General features: G+C 40.1%; 1 protein-coding gene across 1 annotated transcript in view; it reads right to left on the bottom strand.

Moving 5' to 3' along the window:
* Window positions 1-11,237, bottom strand: part of LOC114136556 (receptor activity-modifying protein 3) — a 39,944-nt gene extending 28,707 nt beyond the window's left edge. The window contains exon 1 of the mRNA XM_028004608.1: window positions 10,897-11,237. Within this exon, the coding sequence (XP_027860409.1) occupies window positions 10,897-10,948 (52 nt within the window). The 5' untranslated portion in view covers window positions 10,949-11,237. The remainder of the gene's footprint in view (window positions 1-10,896) is intronic.
* Between the last annotated feature and the right edge of the window lie 2,392 nt (window positions 11,238-13,629).

Raw genomic sequence — 13,629 nt, 5'->3', positions numbered from 1 at the left:
ATCTACTCTGCCTGTGTTTCAATGGTATACAAACACATTTGTATGCCACTGAAATGCAAGGCAGATATGCTTCTCCTTAGGTTGGAAGAGGTGCAAACAAAGTGCAGAACTTTTTTTCTTCTTAACCGGAAGTTGTCACCGACTCATTTTGGATCCAGCTTCATCATCATGAACAGAGCCAGAATCATTATGAACATAAGTGGTTTACCAGCAGAACAAAATAAACTTTGGTTGACCTTTCCTTTTACTCACAGGGTCACTGCCTCAACAGTTTACCGCTCTACCTGCAGACACTCTCCTCCGTACTACGCCATTATTTTTCTGCATCTTTCCTAAGCCGACAGCCTCACATTCACACTCACCTCACCCCACAAATGGCCAGCTGTCAGCGAGGACAAAGGTCAGCCTGTCTGTCCGACCACCCTCATTTGTTGTTACACAACTAAAGATGGGCTAAATGTGGCACAGCCGTGTACAAATAACTTCCTGGAACTACTGTCTGATGTTATGATTGCTTTACGCAACATAGGGTCTGTCTCTGATGGCCAACCTTTCAACTCAGCCTAATCTGCTAGTTAAGGTCAATTCTAAACACTTTGTGAGGCAACAGAAACCTTTTATCGTACCATACCATAACTCAGTATGACTGACTAATACAATCACCCATACTGGGGCACCCAGAGGTCGGAGAGGAAAACAAAGCTGGAGATGATACAAATGTGCAAGACGGAGGGGAACTCTGGGCACTTGGCGAACAAAAGCAGGAAGGAGAAGAGGAGGAGATGAAGGATAGCCCTTACAGGGACAGAAATAAAATTCAGCATTGGAAAAAAGGGGGAATCCATGTGTTTTTCCGGAGAGCAGCGCGATGTGTGTGTGTGTGTGTAGGATGGCTTCATTCGGGGTGGCCTGAGGTGCAGCAGTGTGTCGCGGGTGAAAGTGAGGCAACACCACTGGCTTTTGGGCTAACGGCTCTACATAAATGCAGTCCATTTGCAACGTGGAAGAGAAAATTACAGCCAAGCTCTGGCAGACTGGCCCCCCCGACAGAAGGTAACCATCTGTTTGTGAGCTGCCACGGCGTATTTGTTAGCAAGTGCTGAGGCTGCCGCATTAAGCGCCATGAGAATAGCCAGTCTTTTATCCAAACCAAAGAGTTTCAACAAACATAGCGTTGGCATTTGTTCCGGTGGAGAAACAGAAATCTATTCATTCAAGAATTAGCCAATTGTGTCCTCGAACTTGGAAACAGGAGGCTGCTGGAGGTAGATAAGAGGCAGGGATGAAGTTAAAACGCTGAGTTGGCATAGCTAGTGGATGTATGGAATCCAACACTGTAATATATTAGCAAAGATAATCAGCTGGAACAAGACTGTTAGTGGCGTCAGAGCTACTCCTCTCCAGCCTGACAAAAACACCGTAACTCAAAAGGGAGACATTGAAAGAACGTTAAAGCCACACTTTCTTTAACAGAGCTTCAAAGTTTTAGAAGTCTGAGTGGGCTGTGTGACAAATACAGCTTGAATGGCATCATCAAGCTGTTGCCTGACAGTGGATCCTTTTTCTTTGAATTTCATGCCACTTGCAATGAGGGATTTAACCAAGACTTTTAACTGTTCTTTCTTTAGGGTTGGACGACTGTACAACAGAGACCTTAAATAATTGTTTTTTTAATTTATGATGGACTATGCATGTAGGCTCAAATACAGATTCTTCATGTAATCCATACATTAAAATTTGGCTTAATATAATATAACTAAGCAGCCTGCACCATGACAATAGTTTTGTTGTTGGCAACATGAACACCAGTACACCAGTAAGTCCACCAAATTAACAGTGCATTCACACCAGCCCTGTTTAATCCGCTTTAACTGAACTCTAGATCATTTGACCAGAAAGTCCAGTACGTTTGGAGAAGTGTTGAAAGCTCAGTCATACTCTGACACAGACAAGTGAACTCTGGTCCCCCAACGAGCCTCGGTCTCTGGTTGGTCGAAGTGAGCTCTGTTGTGGTTTGAATGTGAACGCCAAGCAGATCAGAGACCGCTCCAAAAAAGCAGGAGGCAAGCTACAGTGCAGGGCATTTTGGGTAAATGTAACAAAGACAAAAGAGAAATCCTACAACTGCTAAAATCTGAAGCCATTTTTCTTCATGGTTCCTGAAGAACGTTGTGCTCATGTCTTCTTTGGTTTTTGTGTCATTTCCTTCGGGAGGTCTTGGTGTAGCGCCACCACAGGCAAAGAGGAGAATAGGTTTTTCAAAGGGTTTGGATCGTTTGACACAGTGCAGTGTGAAAACGAACCACAGCTGAAAATGTAACAAACGTTGTAATTTTGGTCCATAATTGAACCGAGACTACCGGACGATCATGTGTGCAGTAGATTCTACCCTATTTCCAATAAACAGTGGTCATGTATTCACTGAAAATCTGGTGTGTCTTATTTCTCTAACAATAAGGCATCTATCAAAATGCAAGGGCATGTGTACGTATATTTATGTCTGTATGGATCATTTTGTCCCTGCGTAGAATTTTTAAAAATTCACAGTAACTTCAAATCTGTGCACAGAGTCCTTGTACGTTTAAACAAATGATCAGTCCACCTGGTAGACTGCACCCAGAAAACAGAATAAATCCTTACATGCAAAAACTAACATCACATTCATCCCGTTGATGAATATATGTAAACTCCTGAGTAGCTCAGTCTGCCAAGATGAGATACTAAATGGCGGTTCAGACTCATCTGATGTAGATCTGTACACAACACAGACGATCCGCCATGAACATGTCAGCCTGCTCCGGCCGTTAATTACCAACCCTTTTGGCCCAGATAATTCTGCGAAGGCCAGGACACAGAGGAAAAATGCATTATCACTCCAACTTTAGCCTAGATTTTATTAGTGACGTGCTGAATGGACGAATACCATACCAACTTTATTTGTGAAGCACTTTATACACCGACGGGACCAAAGTGCTATACACACTTTGTATAGGACTTAATGATGGATTGGATAAATGGGTTGGTTGCTGTCCCATGCAACACATCACAGTCAAAGGCCACAGCTTTTTTTTTTTTTTACATGTAATTAAGACAAACAAAAAATACATCAAAGTGGGTAAGTGTTTTTGACACTGGATATTTAAGGATACGAGGATCTATCACATAGGTCAAATGATTATTTACCAAATTATTCATAAAGTAGGTCAGAGTGCAGTTAGTTGTAGCTGCTTCAAGCATTTGGCATGCCGAGTTGAGTGACTCCTCACTGGCATGAGACTCAGTAATGAGTACTTGCTGCAACATTTGAGGTGAACGTCTTTATTTTTTGAAACACATGTTTCCATTCTTCTGGTAAAAAATCTATGTTTAATTTATCTGGAAATTAACCAAAAGGATTATGATCATGCATGATGTGGTGGCTGTGTCTGTGCTGGGATTAATCACTAACCTGACCATTTTAATTACACCAATACGCAGTGCTGACTGATGCAACGTCACTCTCTATTTTCATCAGTAACGTAAGCTTTTAATTAACTCCTCCACCAACAAAACCATACATGACATCTGATTATGTCACACTGAAACACAACACAATTATGACCATCCTCCTCCCAAGTGGCAAAATAATTTATTGCTTTCCACAGATCGTCTTGGTCTTGATTGAAATTGCTGGTTATTTTCATACATTTGATGAATCTAAAGAATCGGCACGCCAGAAGGACTAGGCCTAGGGACAACATCCTCAAAAGGTTTTTCTTGCACAGCTAAGAATTTCAACATGAAGCTAGATTGATCATTTTATATATTTTGGCAAATAACAAATTATCTTCTTTAGTTTCCCATCCGGCTGCACAGTGGCGCAGTTGGTAGCACTGTTGCCTTGCAGCAAGAAGGTCCTGGGTTCGATTCCCGGCCGGGGTCTTTCTGCATGGAGTTTGCATGTTCTCCCTGTGCATGCGTGGGTTCTCTCCGGGTACTCCGGCTTCCTCCCGCAGTCCAAAAACATGACTGTCAGGTCAATTGGTTTCTCTAAATTCTCCCTAGGTGTGAGTGTGTGTGTGAATGGTTGTTTGTCCTGTATGTCTCTGTGTTGCCCTGCGACAGACTGGCGACCTGTCCAGGGTGTACCCCGCCTCTCGCCCGGAACGTAGCTGGAGATGGGCACCAGCAACCCTCCCGACCCCATTAGGGACAAGGGTGAACAGACAATGGATGGATGGATGGATGGATAGTTTCCCATCCTTCTTCTTGTGGTTGTGGTGAAGCACAGTTTTTAATAGCACCGTGACTGGATACGATTTAGGTAGCCTTTTCATTTTATTGTATAGTAGCACTGGAGACCATTTCATCCCTTCTTCTTAGATTTCTGTGCATCATTGTTGCCACATTGTTCCACAGATGTCCTTTTTTAGCTACATTTCTAAAGTAGATGTTTTAATCAAGGGGAAAAGGTTCTTCCCTTTTCACCTTTGCCTTTGTCTGCAACAAAATCTGTGTCAGGAAGCTTGACTGTCCCACGTCTAGGCCAGTCACCTCTGACCCAGTGCTCTGTCTCTGACAGATGGAGCTGCTTAAGCACGCAGGAAGACAAAGGACAACGGCTCTGAGAAACCTTTTTTTGTTTTGTTTTGTTTTTTAGCCCACGCTTCACTTTGTTAAAGAGGAACGTACATCTTTTCGGTAATGGTAGCCTTTCTTAGAGCATTTTTCCTTCCTTTGGTGATGACTTTTTTGGGGATGAAGCAGAGAATTTTGTCGTCTCTTTATACATCTTTATGCGTTGTTGGATCGGATATCACTAGACTACGTGTACAAATATTCCTTTTAAAGAGTGAAAGATTCAGTGTCATTAACAAATTCACATTCTCAGATTTCTTCATTTGTATTTTTAAAAGACGGTAAATTGCAGCCTGAAACAGCTCGGCAGTGTGCCGTCGACTCGGAGCCGAATTACACAGCTCGTGCAGCGCCGCAGAGTTTGCAGCAGCAGACGGTGATATGAGCCGGTATAAACAGAGGGTTTTGAGTCGCCTCTGGAACATAAATCTTTAACCGAGATTTGAAATATTCATGACGCTCAAAACACACTTTCACTCCCCTTGAGCTGCAGCTAAAGTTCAAATGTAACAGTGTCAGGGAATCAGCGACACACTCCGGTTTAAACCTGGAGCAACCTCTGACACCAAGCATGCCCACAGTGGTCAGACCGGAAATTCACTCTGGTTATTCTTTTTTTTTTTCTGTATTTTCAGTGAATACATTTTTTTTGTATCATTTCACTTATTACAGCATTAGGATGTACAATATGTGATTATTTACCTCTTTTAGATTGTGTCTTATAAGATAAGAGAATACAATGACACAGAAAGCAGTTTGTTTGCACTTAATGTACTAAGCACTAAGAAGAAAGACTGAGATACAAAATTACTCAGGATGATCATCCTTTCTGCAATACAGCTACATAAAGAAAGAATGGCATTCAACAAAAATAGACATTATTGAAACATCAGGCAAAATTTTATATTTTGTTTTTTATACTAGCCCTATTTCCTTGCAGGAGGGATCATTAAATGATCTTTTGATGTGAAAACTGAATCCTTTCAAAATCTCAATTTATTAAACATGGATTGGATTTAAAAAAAAAAAAAAGAAAGAAATTTGGTACTCTATTAAATATCATTTCTGCCATAAAGCCATACAAATGAAGGCAGTCTGTACACAATTCTGTTTCTATGTGGGTTATTAAAATGCAACAGAAATCCCTGGATTGAGATCATTTGCTTTTTTCATCTTTAAACATTAAGTCATTCTTCACTTACCCCTACCGTACCTGTAGCTAACCAAACCAATAGGGTAGCTAAATAACCATTTAATATCAGTTTGTTAGAGTAACAACAATGACACTCAGTGGAGAGCAGAAATATTCTCCACAATAGGAACATTACCATCATCTCGTGGATTTAAAAAAAAAAAAACAGAGTAAGGCATGAAAATGATTTCCCACACTGAAATCCTTCTTAAGATCAATAATAACAACTAGAACAACATAAACATGTTTTACAGCCTTTTCAGATGGAAGAGAAAACAGAAAGTGCCCCCAGGCACCACAAGAGTGAGTTGCTGTTTTGAAGAGGTGAGCAGATGCTCCACCGTCAGAGGGAATCGCTCTTTCTCTGCCGTGCAGATGGAGGCCCACATTCTCTGCCGCACCAACAGCGCTTCCCCGACATTAGAAGCAACAAATCAATGTGACTCACTGCGTCACGTTGTTACTCTTATCTGAGCACACGGCACCTGGGGATCCCCGGCGAGAGAGCATTTCAGTCTAGACAAGAGCTAAACACCGTGGCATGTCTGTGCGCTGCGCATCGTTCTGTTTACTGCGTCCGGCCATTTTCTCTTCCCGTGGAAAGTAAAACTCAGCGCAAAAGCTGTCATTCAGGATTACTTACCGTTCTGATAAGAAGTTGATACACACACACACACACATCGTGAGCAAATACTTCATCTTAATTCAGAGCTTGTAGGGATGCATTTGAACTCCTCTTTTTTACGAGGTGGGATGATGATACAACGTCAATGAGTTATTGAATTATTTGAATTATTAGTCTGAATTATTAATATTAATATCTTCCACGGCATCAACTCATTTTGGCATAATCACCACACTAGCCGAATTGGTGAAGTTTAACTAAAAACAACTAGTTCCTTTGTACAAATCGGCTTTTATTTATAGTTCATTCATTTTCAATAGCACGAAAGTTCATCACTCCTAAGCCAGCGTTGTTTGTTTGAGGTCACTATCCTGTTCGATCACCAAATAGTTTCCAACCATCTGACCCAAATCGATTGAGCCACAGAGACAATAATGATGTTAGGAGGAGTCAAGAAAAACTGTGAAGATTGATGGACATAATATCATGTTGAGGGTTTGTTTCAGTACTAGTGGTACTGGTGCATTTCACAAACTGGATAAATAATACCCAATATAGCTCCTAGCTAGCTCTTAATGAACAGCTGGAGAGCTGGAACTTGCAGACATAGCAGTGTGTTTCAATCGTGCAATGCACACAAATACAGCTTCCTGCTGATTTTGGAACCCATAAAAAGGCTAGTCTTAAGCTTCTGATATTCTTCCAGTCTAAACTGTATCCGAAGCTACCAGGAAGAATAGCAAATCTCATCAACTCCACAAATTCTCATATTATAAGTGGCCAAATATGCATTTAGAATTATGCCGGGACATTGTTGACAACTAAAAGAAACTAATGTAGTTTCTCTGCAGGTTGATAAGGGCTGTTTATCCAAATATTAGTGGGGGTGTATGCATATACAGTAGTTGAGTCTGTGCGGATTTGAGACACAAGATATTCAAACATGTGCACCTGATTCTTGTTCAAATTCAGGGAAGTTGTATAGTTGACTAAAAAGAGGACCTTTAACTAAATAATTTAAAGACCCAAATATCAGAACTCTCAGTCAAAGAGTGCAGCAAAATCAACAGCAGATGTTATAGGGAGTTAAATCTAAAGGGTTTTGCTAGATTTACAGCAGATTACAATACAAGATAGGCTTGGAGTCATTATTATCAATCTGAAGATCCAGTTGATGGTCAAAATATTCTGACATAACTCAGGACAAGCTGCCCCAGATGGCCCAGACCCTTTTACTGCCACGGCCGGGTTTCCCCAAGCATCAATATACTTCTTATTTACGTGAACCAACGTGTTTTGCTTTAGTCTTATAAAAACAGGAAACATCCATAAGCCTTCCAGCTTATCTCCATTCACCAAATCACAGAAAAGCAACTGGTATATATAAAGAAAACATAATCTGGCATTTACTGCTGTCTTGATGCTTGGCTCACAGACAGTTAATATTGGCCCTTCAGAGAGGATTTTAGCTGCTGAAATGTCCCATGTTATCTCTCTTGGCATTAGAGGGATCTTTATTAAAACACATCTGTAGGGAGGATAACAATGAGCTTAAATGTCATCATTCTGTAGCCGAGCTGCCTTACAGAGAAATGTCTTTGGAGGTGGTTTCATAACATTTCCTAAACCAGAAAATAATCGAGATCTGTTTCTCTCCGGCACTCAGAAATCTGCCGCGGTAATGCTATTGCACACTTATGGAACCGGGTGTTATCGAGTTAAGGCCTTGATGTATAATCTCTGGGGTTTTTTTTTTTAAATGTCAAGATGCCCACGCAGGCCTGCTTGTTATTCCATTAATGTGAAAAAATCTCAGTTTCAAGTTTGAGATACTCCTCACAGATGCAGTGAATGATAAGAATCCTTATTGGATGAGAAAAGTAATCCGAGTTAAAATACGATCCCCGTTTTGGCTCAAAATATTTCAGCGTCACGTTGGTGCCGGTCTAACTACCCCTTAGGTTCACGTCTAGTTGCTCTGGGAAAACAAACCAGGTTTCAAGTCAATAACCACAAACCTTGAAATTGCAGTCCTGTGTTACCTGGCCTGCCCACTGAAGGAAGCTGAATATTTCCAATGAGAACAAGACCAGATGGTGCCACCACAAAAAATCCACGAAGACCATCTGCTATTCATGAGCGCTCGTCCTCTTGATAAATTCTATTTTTACATCAAGGTAAATGCTAGGGGCTGAACAGTGGCGCAGTTGGTAGCACTGTTGCCTTGCAGCTAGAAGGTCCTGGGTCCTCGCTTTAAATTATCCCTGTGAGTGTGTGTTGTTTGTCCTGTCTGTCTCGCCCGGAACGTTAGCTGAAGATAGGCACCAGCACCCCTCCCGACCCCACTAGGGACAAGGGTGTACGGAAAATGGATGGATGGTAAATGCTATATTTGACAACTGCAGCTGGTTGAAATTACTTTTAGTAATCCCTGCAGCCGATATGGAGAATCTCTGTACACTTTTTAAACAAATCATTTCTGGGTGTACTACATCAGTTTGGAGAATCATTAAAATTTTAATGAACCATATTTGTATATGCAATGTTTAGTACTTGTTAAAGTTTTGCTACATTTTTGGTAATTGACAATAAAATTGCACTTAACAACATTTAACATTTTAATTAAATGTTAATTGTATGCAACATCATCCTGCTGACTGTACGTAGTTTTTCTGTGAAAATGTTTTATACTACCAACTGAAAATAAGATTTTACAAGCTTAAAATATTAAGCCCTGCTGAAGTTTCAGGGTCAGAGTTGATTTGGCGATTGATGGAGCTAAATCCAGGGCAATCATGGAATTAAACTTGTTTAGTTTGAGACTTGGACCAAGGTTCACTGTCAAGGAAGAAGACTACCCTAGCATACTTAACATGCAGTCAGCGCTGCACATGAATGGTTTTGGATCAAAGCATTTGTGTACAGAATGACCTTGTCAAAGAATAGACCTAAACCCGACTGGGGATCCGTGACAAGATTTGAAATTCGATGTCTGCAGATGCCCTCCATCTAACCCATGCTTGAGCTATTTTATAAAGCAGAATGAGAGAATTTCTATCTCTAGATAAGCCAAGTCTGCACAGACATGAGCCTAAAGCCTCGCTGCTGTAATGGCAGTGAAAACTACCTTTAAGAGGTATTGACCTGTGGGGCGCTAAATACGACGGGTGTTCCACATGTCTCAGATTTGTATGTGTGAAACAAAATCTTTTCAAAACCATCTATGCTTTTTCTTTTCTGTATCACATAAAATTCATTTAAAAAGCAGTGGGCGTGTGTAGCATAACAGAATGTGGAAAAGTTCCGTCATCTATTGCAAAACTTAACCAATTTATGAGAGTAATTAAATCCATTCTTTTATTTTGAGTTGGAAATTAACTTTTTTGAGCTCTACATGTTAAAAACATTGGTTGTGTCTTATTTATGTATATTCTAGCTAAAAATATATATATATATACACTGCTCAAAAAAATAGAGGGAACACTTAAACAGGTGTTTAACACTTAAAGTGTTCCCTTTATTTTTTTGAGCAGTATATATACATACAGTACAGACCAAAGGTTTGGACACACCTTTTAATTCAATGAGTTTCCTTTATTTTCATGACTATTGACATTGTAGATTCACACTGAAGGCATCAAAACTATGAATAACACATGTGGAAATATGCACTAAACAAAAAAGTGTAAAACAATTGAAAATACCCCTTATATTCTAGTTTCTTCAAAGTAGCAACCTTTTGCTGTGATTACTGCTTTGCACACACTCTGCATTTTCTTGATGAGCTTCAAGAGGTCGTCACCTGAAATGGTTTTCACTTCATAGGTCAACCTGCCCTGTCAGGTTAATAAGTGGGATTTATTGCCTTATAAATAGTCATGAAAATAAAGAAAACCCATTGAATTAGAAGGTGTGTCCAAACTTTTGGTCTGTACTGTATATATACATATACATATACAGTGATTCAAATCTACTAAAATAAAATATGTACCAGCACCGCATCACAGCCAGAAGCCTGGAGTGGATTTATTAGTCAGAATCTGGCTCAGGATAAGACTCGATTTCAAGCATGATCTTGTGCAACCAGCTAATGAGACAGCTCTACACATTCCCACTGGACATAATGTCGGTCAGGGCTTTTCATTGGGGTCACATTAGACTGAGCGATCCCCACTCGGTGCATGCTCTGTGAGATGTAACTGATGCTCATTACGTCCACTTTGCTGTATGGCACACATGAGTACAGCGGGGATGCACACAGAAAATATAGAAATACACAAAAGGCCACCTATAAAAGGTATTTCTAATTATAGTCTGTTTCTCTCTTTTTTCTTTTTCTTTTTTGCCTGTTTTTTCTCTTTCTAAAGACTCCGTCGCCTAATTAGCACGGTTAATTGCTGCGGGTGGATGTTTTAAGACGCGCTCTGTTGATAATAAGGACACAAAAGAGAGTCACACTCACCCCAAAAGGCCAAAAATAAAAGTTTCAGCAGGACGAACTCATTTGTATCCATCACGCTGCGAGGACCCGGTCGGACTGGGATCGAACCATCAGCGGCGGCTCCGGGGAAATGTTATCCCAAATCGACCCATAATTGAAATCATCCCAGAACCAGCGTGTTCAGCAAGATAGCACGTGACAGACTCAAAACAGAAGAGAAAATAAATATATATATAAACATACATACAAGAAAATCAAACGCAGAGAAATCAGATTCCGGAGCGCGACTTCTTCCAGTCTCAGAGACGGAGCCGTCAGGAGTCACAGCTCAGGACCGCCGTCCTGCATCCTCGCAGAGAGGGGGCGGGGAGGCGAGGATGATGATGTCGGGGGAGGATGATGGGGCTCCACCACAACAACAAAAAATGACTGGATTATTCACGCTCACTCTGAGAAGTTGACTCTGAACCTGCAACCAAAGACACGGGAATATATAGGCTAATCATCCAATCAAGGTTTATGACCCACTGTCAAAGATATTAGTGGATACTTTTTCAGTGTCGCAGAGTTGATTCAAATTAAACTTGCTCGTAATGTACAATGATCCATATTTTAGGTTTTCGAAATGCAATTAAACCGAATTAAAATCAGATCTAGAGGAGGTCTGCTTCGGCCCGCTGAGCCACATCCACACTGACGCAGAACCACACTGACCTCTTGTGGTTTCTGTTGGTATTACGCGTCCCTCAACATGGGCTTGAACTCTGGAGTTCAGTGGGAAATTAAAGGGGCAATTCGAGGTTTTTAAAGTTAGAATTTGTTGTGTAGAGGAGCACAACGCAAGTGGGCTGTTTGTGTCTGGTGTTCTGACAAACAGCATATCAAAGTTGTTGAGAGAATGAGGTCTTGCTTGGGAATGTTGAGTTGGACGATGGAGTACAGTTAGCATCTTTAAGCCATAGCCTTCTGTTTATACTGGAGTGAGAAACAACAGAGTGTGGCACGCCACCACCTCCAATCTTCATTTTCTGTGTAAATAATCGTCTTGTGTGAAAATAACCACCTAATGGACTAAACTGCCGTATTTGAGCGATGGTAGAAGTTCACTTCAGCCTTGACTAGCCGTTAGCTTTAGCCTTCAGAGGCCAAAATGACAACACAAAGAGATTTGTCTGCTTATAGCTTTTCAACAGAACGTCATTTAGAAATTCTAAGCTATTCATTTGAAAAGTTTTATAAATACTGACAAGATTTTAGGTCATCCCTGTCATCATAAATATTCAAACTTACAATGATTAAAATTTTATGGAAAGCCACATTATCGGCTGCAATAATTCAAAACCAAATGCAAGTGATGATTTTTTACAGTCCTCTGGGCACCATTTCATATTCTCTTCTATTATTTATATTTATGAAATAGAATTGCGAAATTCTGCTTCATAAAAGGGCGTTGGAATGTGTCATGCTGCTTACCAAATATATTCAAAAGTTTCCTTTTCTTTTGTCTTTCCCATTTTGAAGAGTGGCTATAGGAGATAATGGCCTCGGTATCAATAATAAGTCATAGATTACAAACTTAAAGTTCTTTAAAACCCAGATGAAGCTTATTATGCTTCATCTGGGTGCTTTATCTGGGTGCTTATTATGCTTTATTATGAAATCACTGTAATCTGAACAGCTCTACAGCCTTTTTTTTTTTTTCTCTACCAGATTTGCCAATCGTTGTAGTCAAACGGACTTAAATCATCACCGGTCCCCGTCCGGTCATTCTATTTTCCGGGTTGTGCTTCCTAAATTGGGCCGGGAATTCATTTGACTTTCTCCCCAGCAATCGTTTCCTGAATTCCAGTGGAAAAGAACAGTAAGTCAGAACAGGAAGAGGGTGCTGTTTTCTCTGCAAAGCTCAGCCCAGAGCCGTCAAGCCTTTGAGCAGGTGGTGATGGAGGGTGTGGAAGCTACACGCAAAAAACAGACCAAAACAGAAAAGGGCTGCGTAAAGAATAAGTGAGGTATGTTTCCATTTATGGCAGCAGAGTTATGCATCAGATTTATGAGAAAAGCAGATTTACCTCCTGTTAAAGCAACCATGACAACACTGGCCTCTTTGTTTATGTTGTCGAAAACATGCTCTTTTTTGTTGTTGTTGTTGTTGTTGACATTTTTGCATTCTGCATTTAACATAAGAGGTTGAGCAGTGGAAAAAATTGTAATGTTAAATGTAATATGTCAGAATGTCTTTTGCTAGACAAGCACTGTTATTTTAACTTATTTTTTAAAATAACTATAATTTTAATCATTTAATTTTTTTTCAATGAGCTCATTAGCATTTCTAACAAGTTCATGAAATCACACGAGGTGAAAATGTTTAAAGATGATATTCACTGTTCTCCCTTTTTTTAAAAAGAAAAATCCTGTAAATGATCAATTCAGGGGAGTGGCTTAGAGTTTTATAGTTTTAATAAAAAGTTTCCAAAAGAAAAAGCTCAAATAGGGATGAGTAATATCACTCTGAAGAAATGTCCAGTGACACATTACGATATATTAATGAAAAAATGTGTTTTCAATTGAATTTCAACAATTTCTCAGGCTTTTACCCAGAAACTGAACTGTCAAGTATGAGCCAGCGTTACAAAAAAGACTATAATTACAAATAGACAAAGTGTAAATGAACTTTTCTCCAGGTCCAGACAAGCAGAAAATGAATCAGCATTAGCTAATTAATCTGTAATTATAACTGTGGCTAAAGAAAATACA

Source organism: Xiphophorus couchianus, chromosome 21 (genome assembly GCF_001444195.1).
Source record: "Xiphophorus couchianus chromosome 21, X_couchianus-1.0, whole genome shotgun sequence".
In the NCBI taxonomy this organism is placed as follows: Eukaryota; Metazoa; Chordata; class Actinopteri; order Cyprinodontiformes; family Poeciliidae; genus Xiphophorus; species Xiphophorus couchianus.
This window is presented reverse-complemented; position numbering and strand designations above follow the sequence as displayed.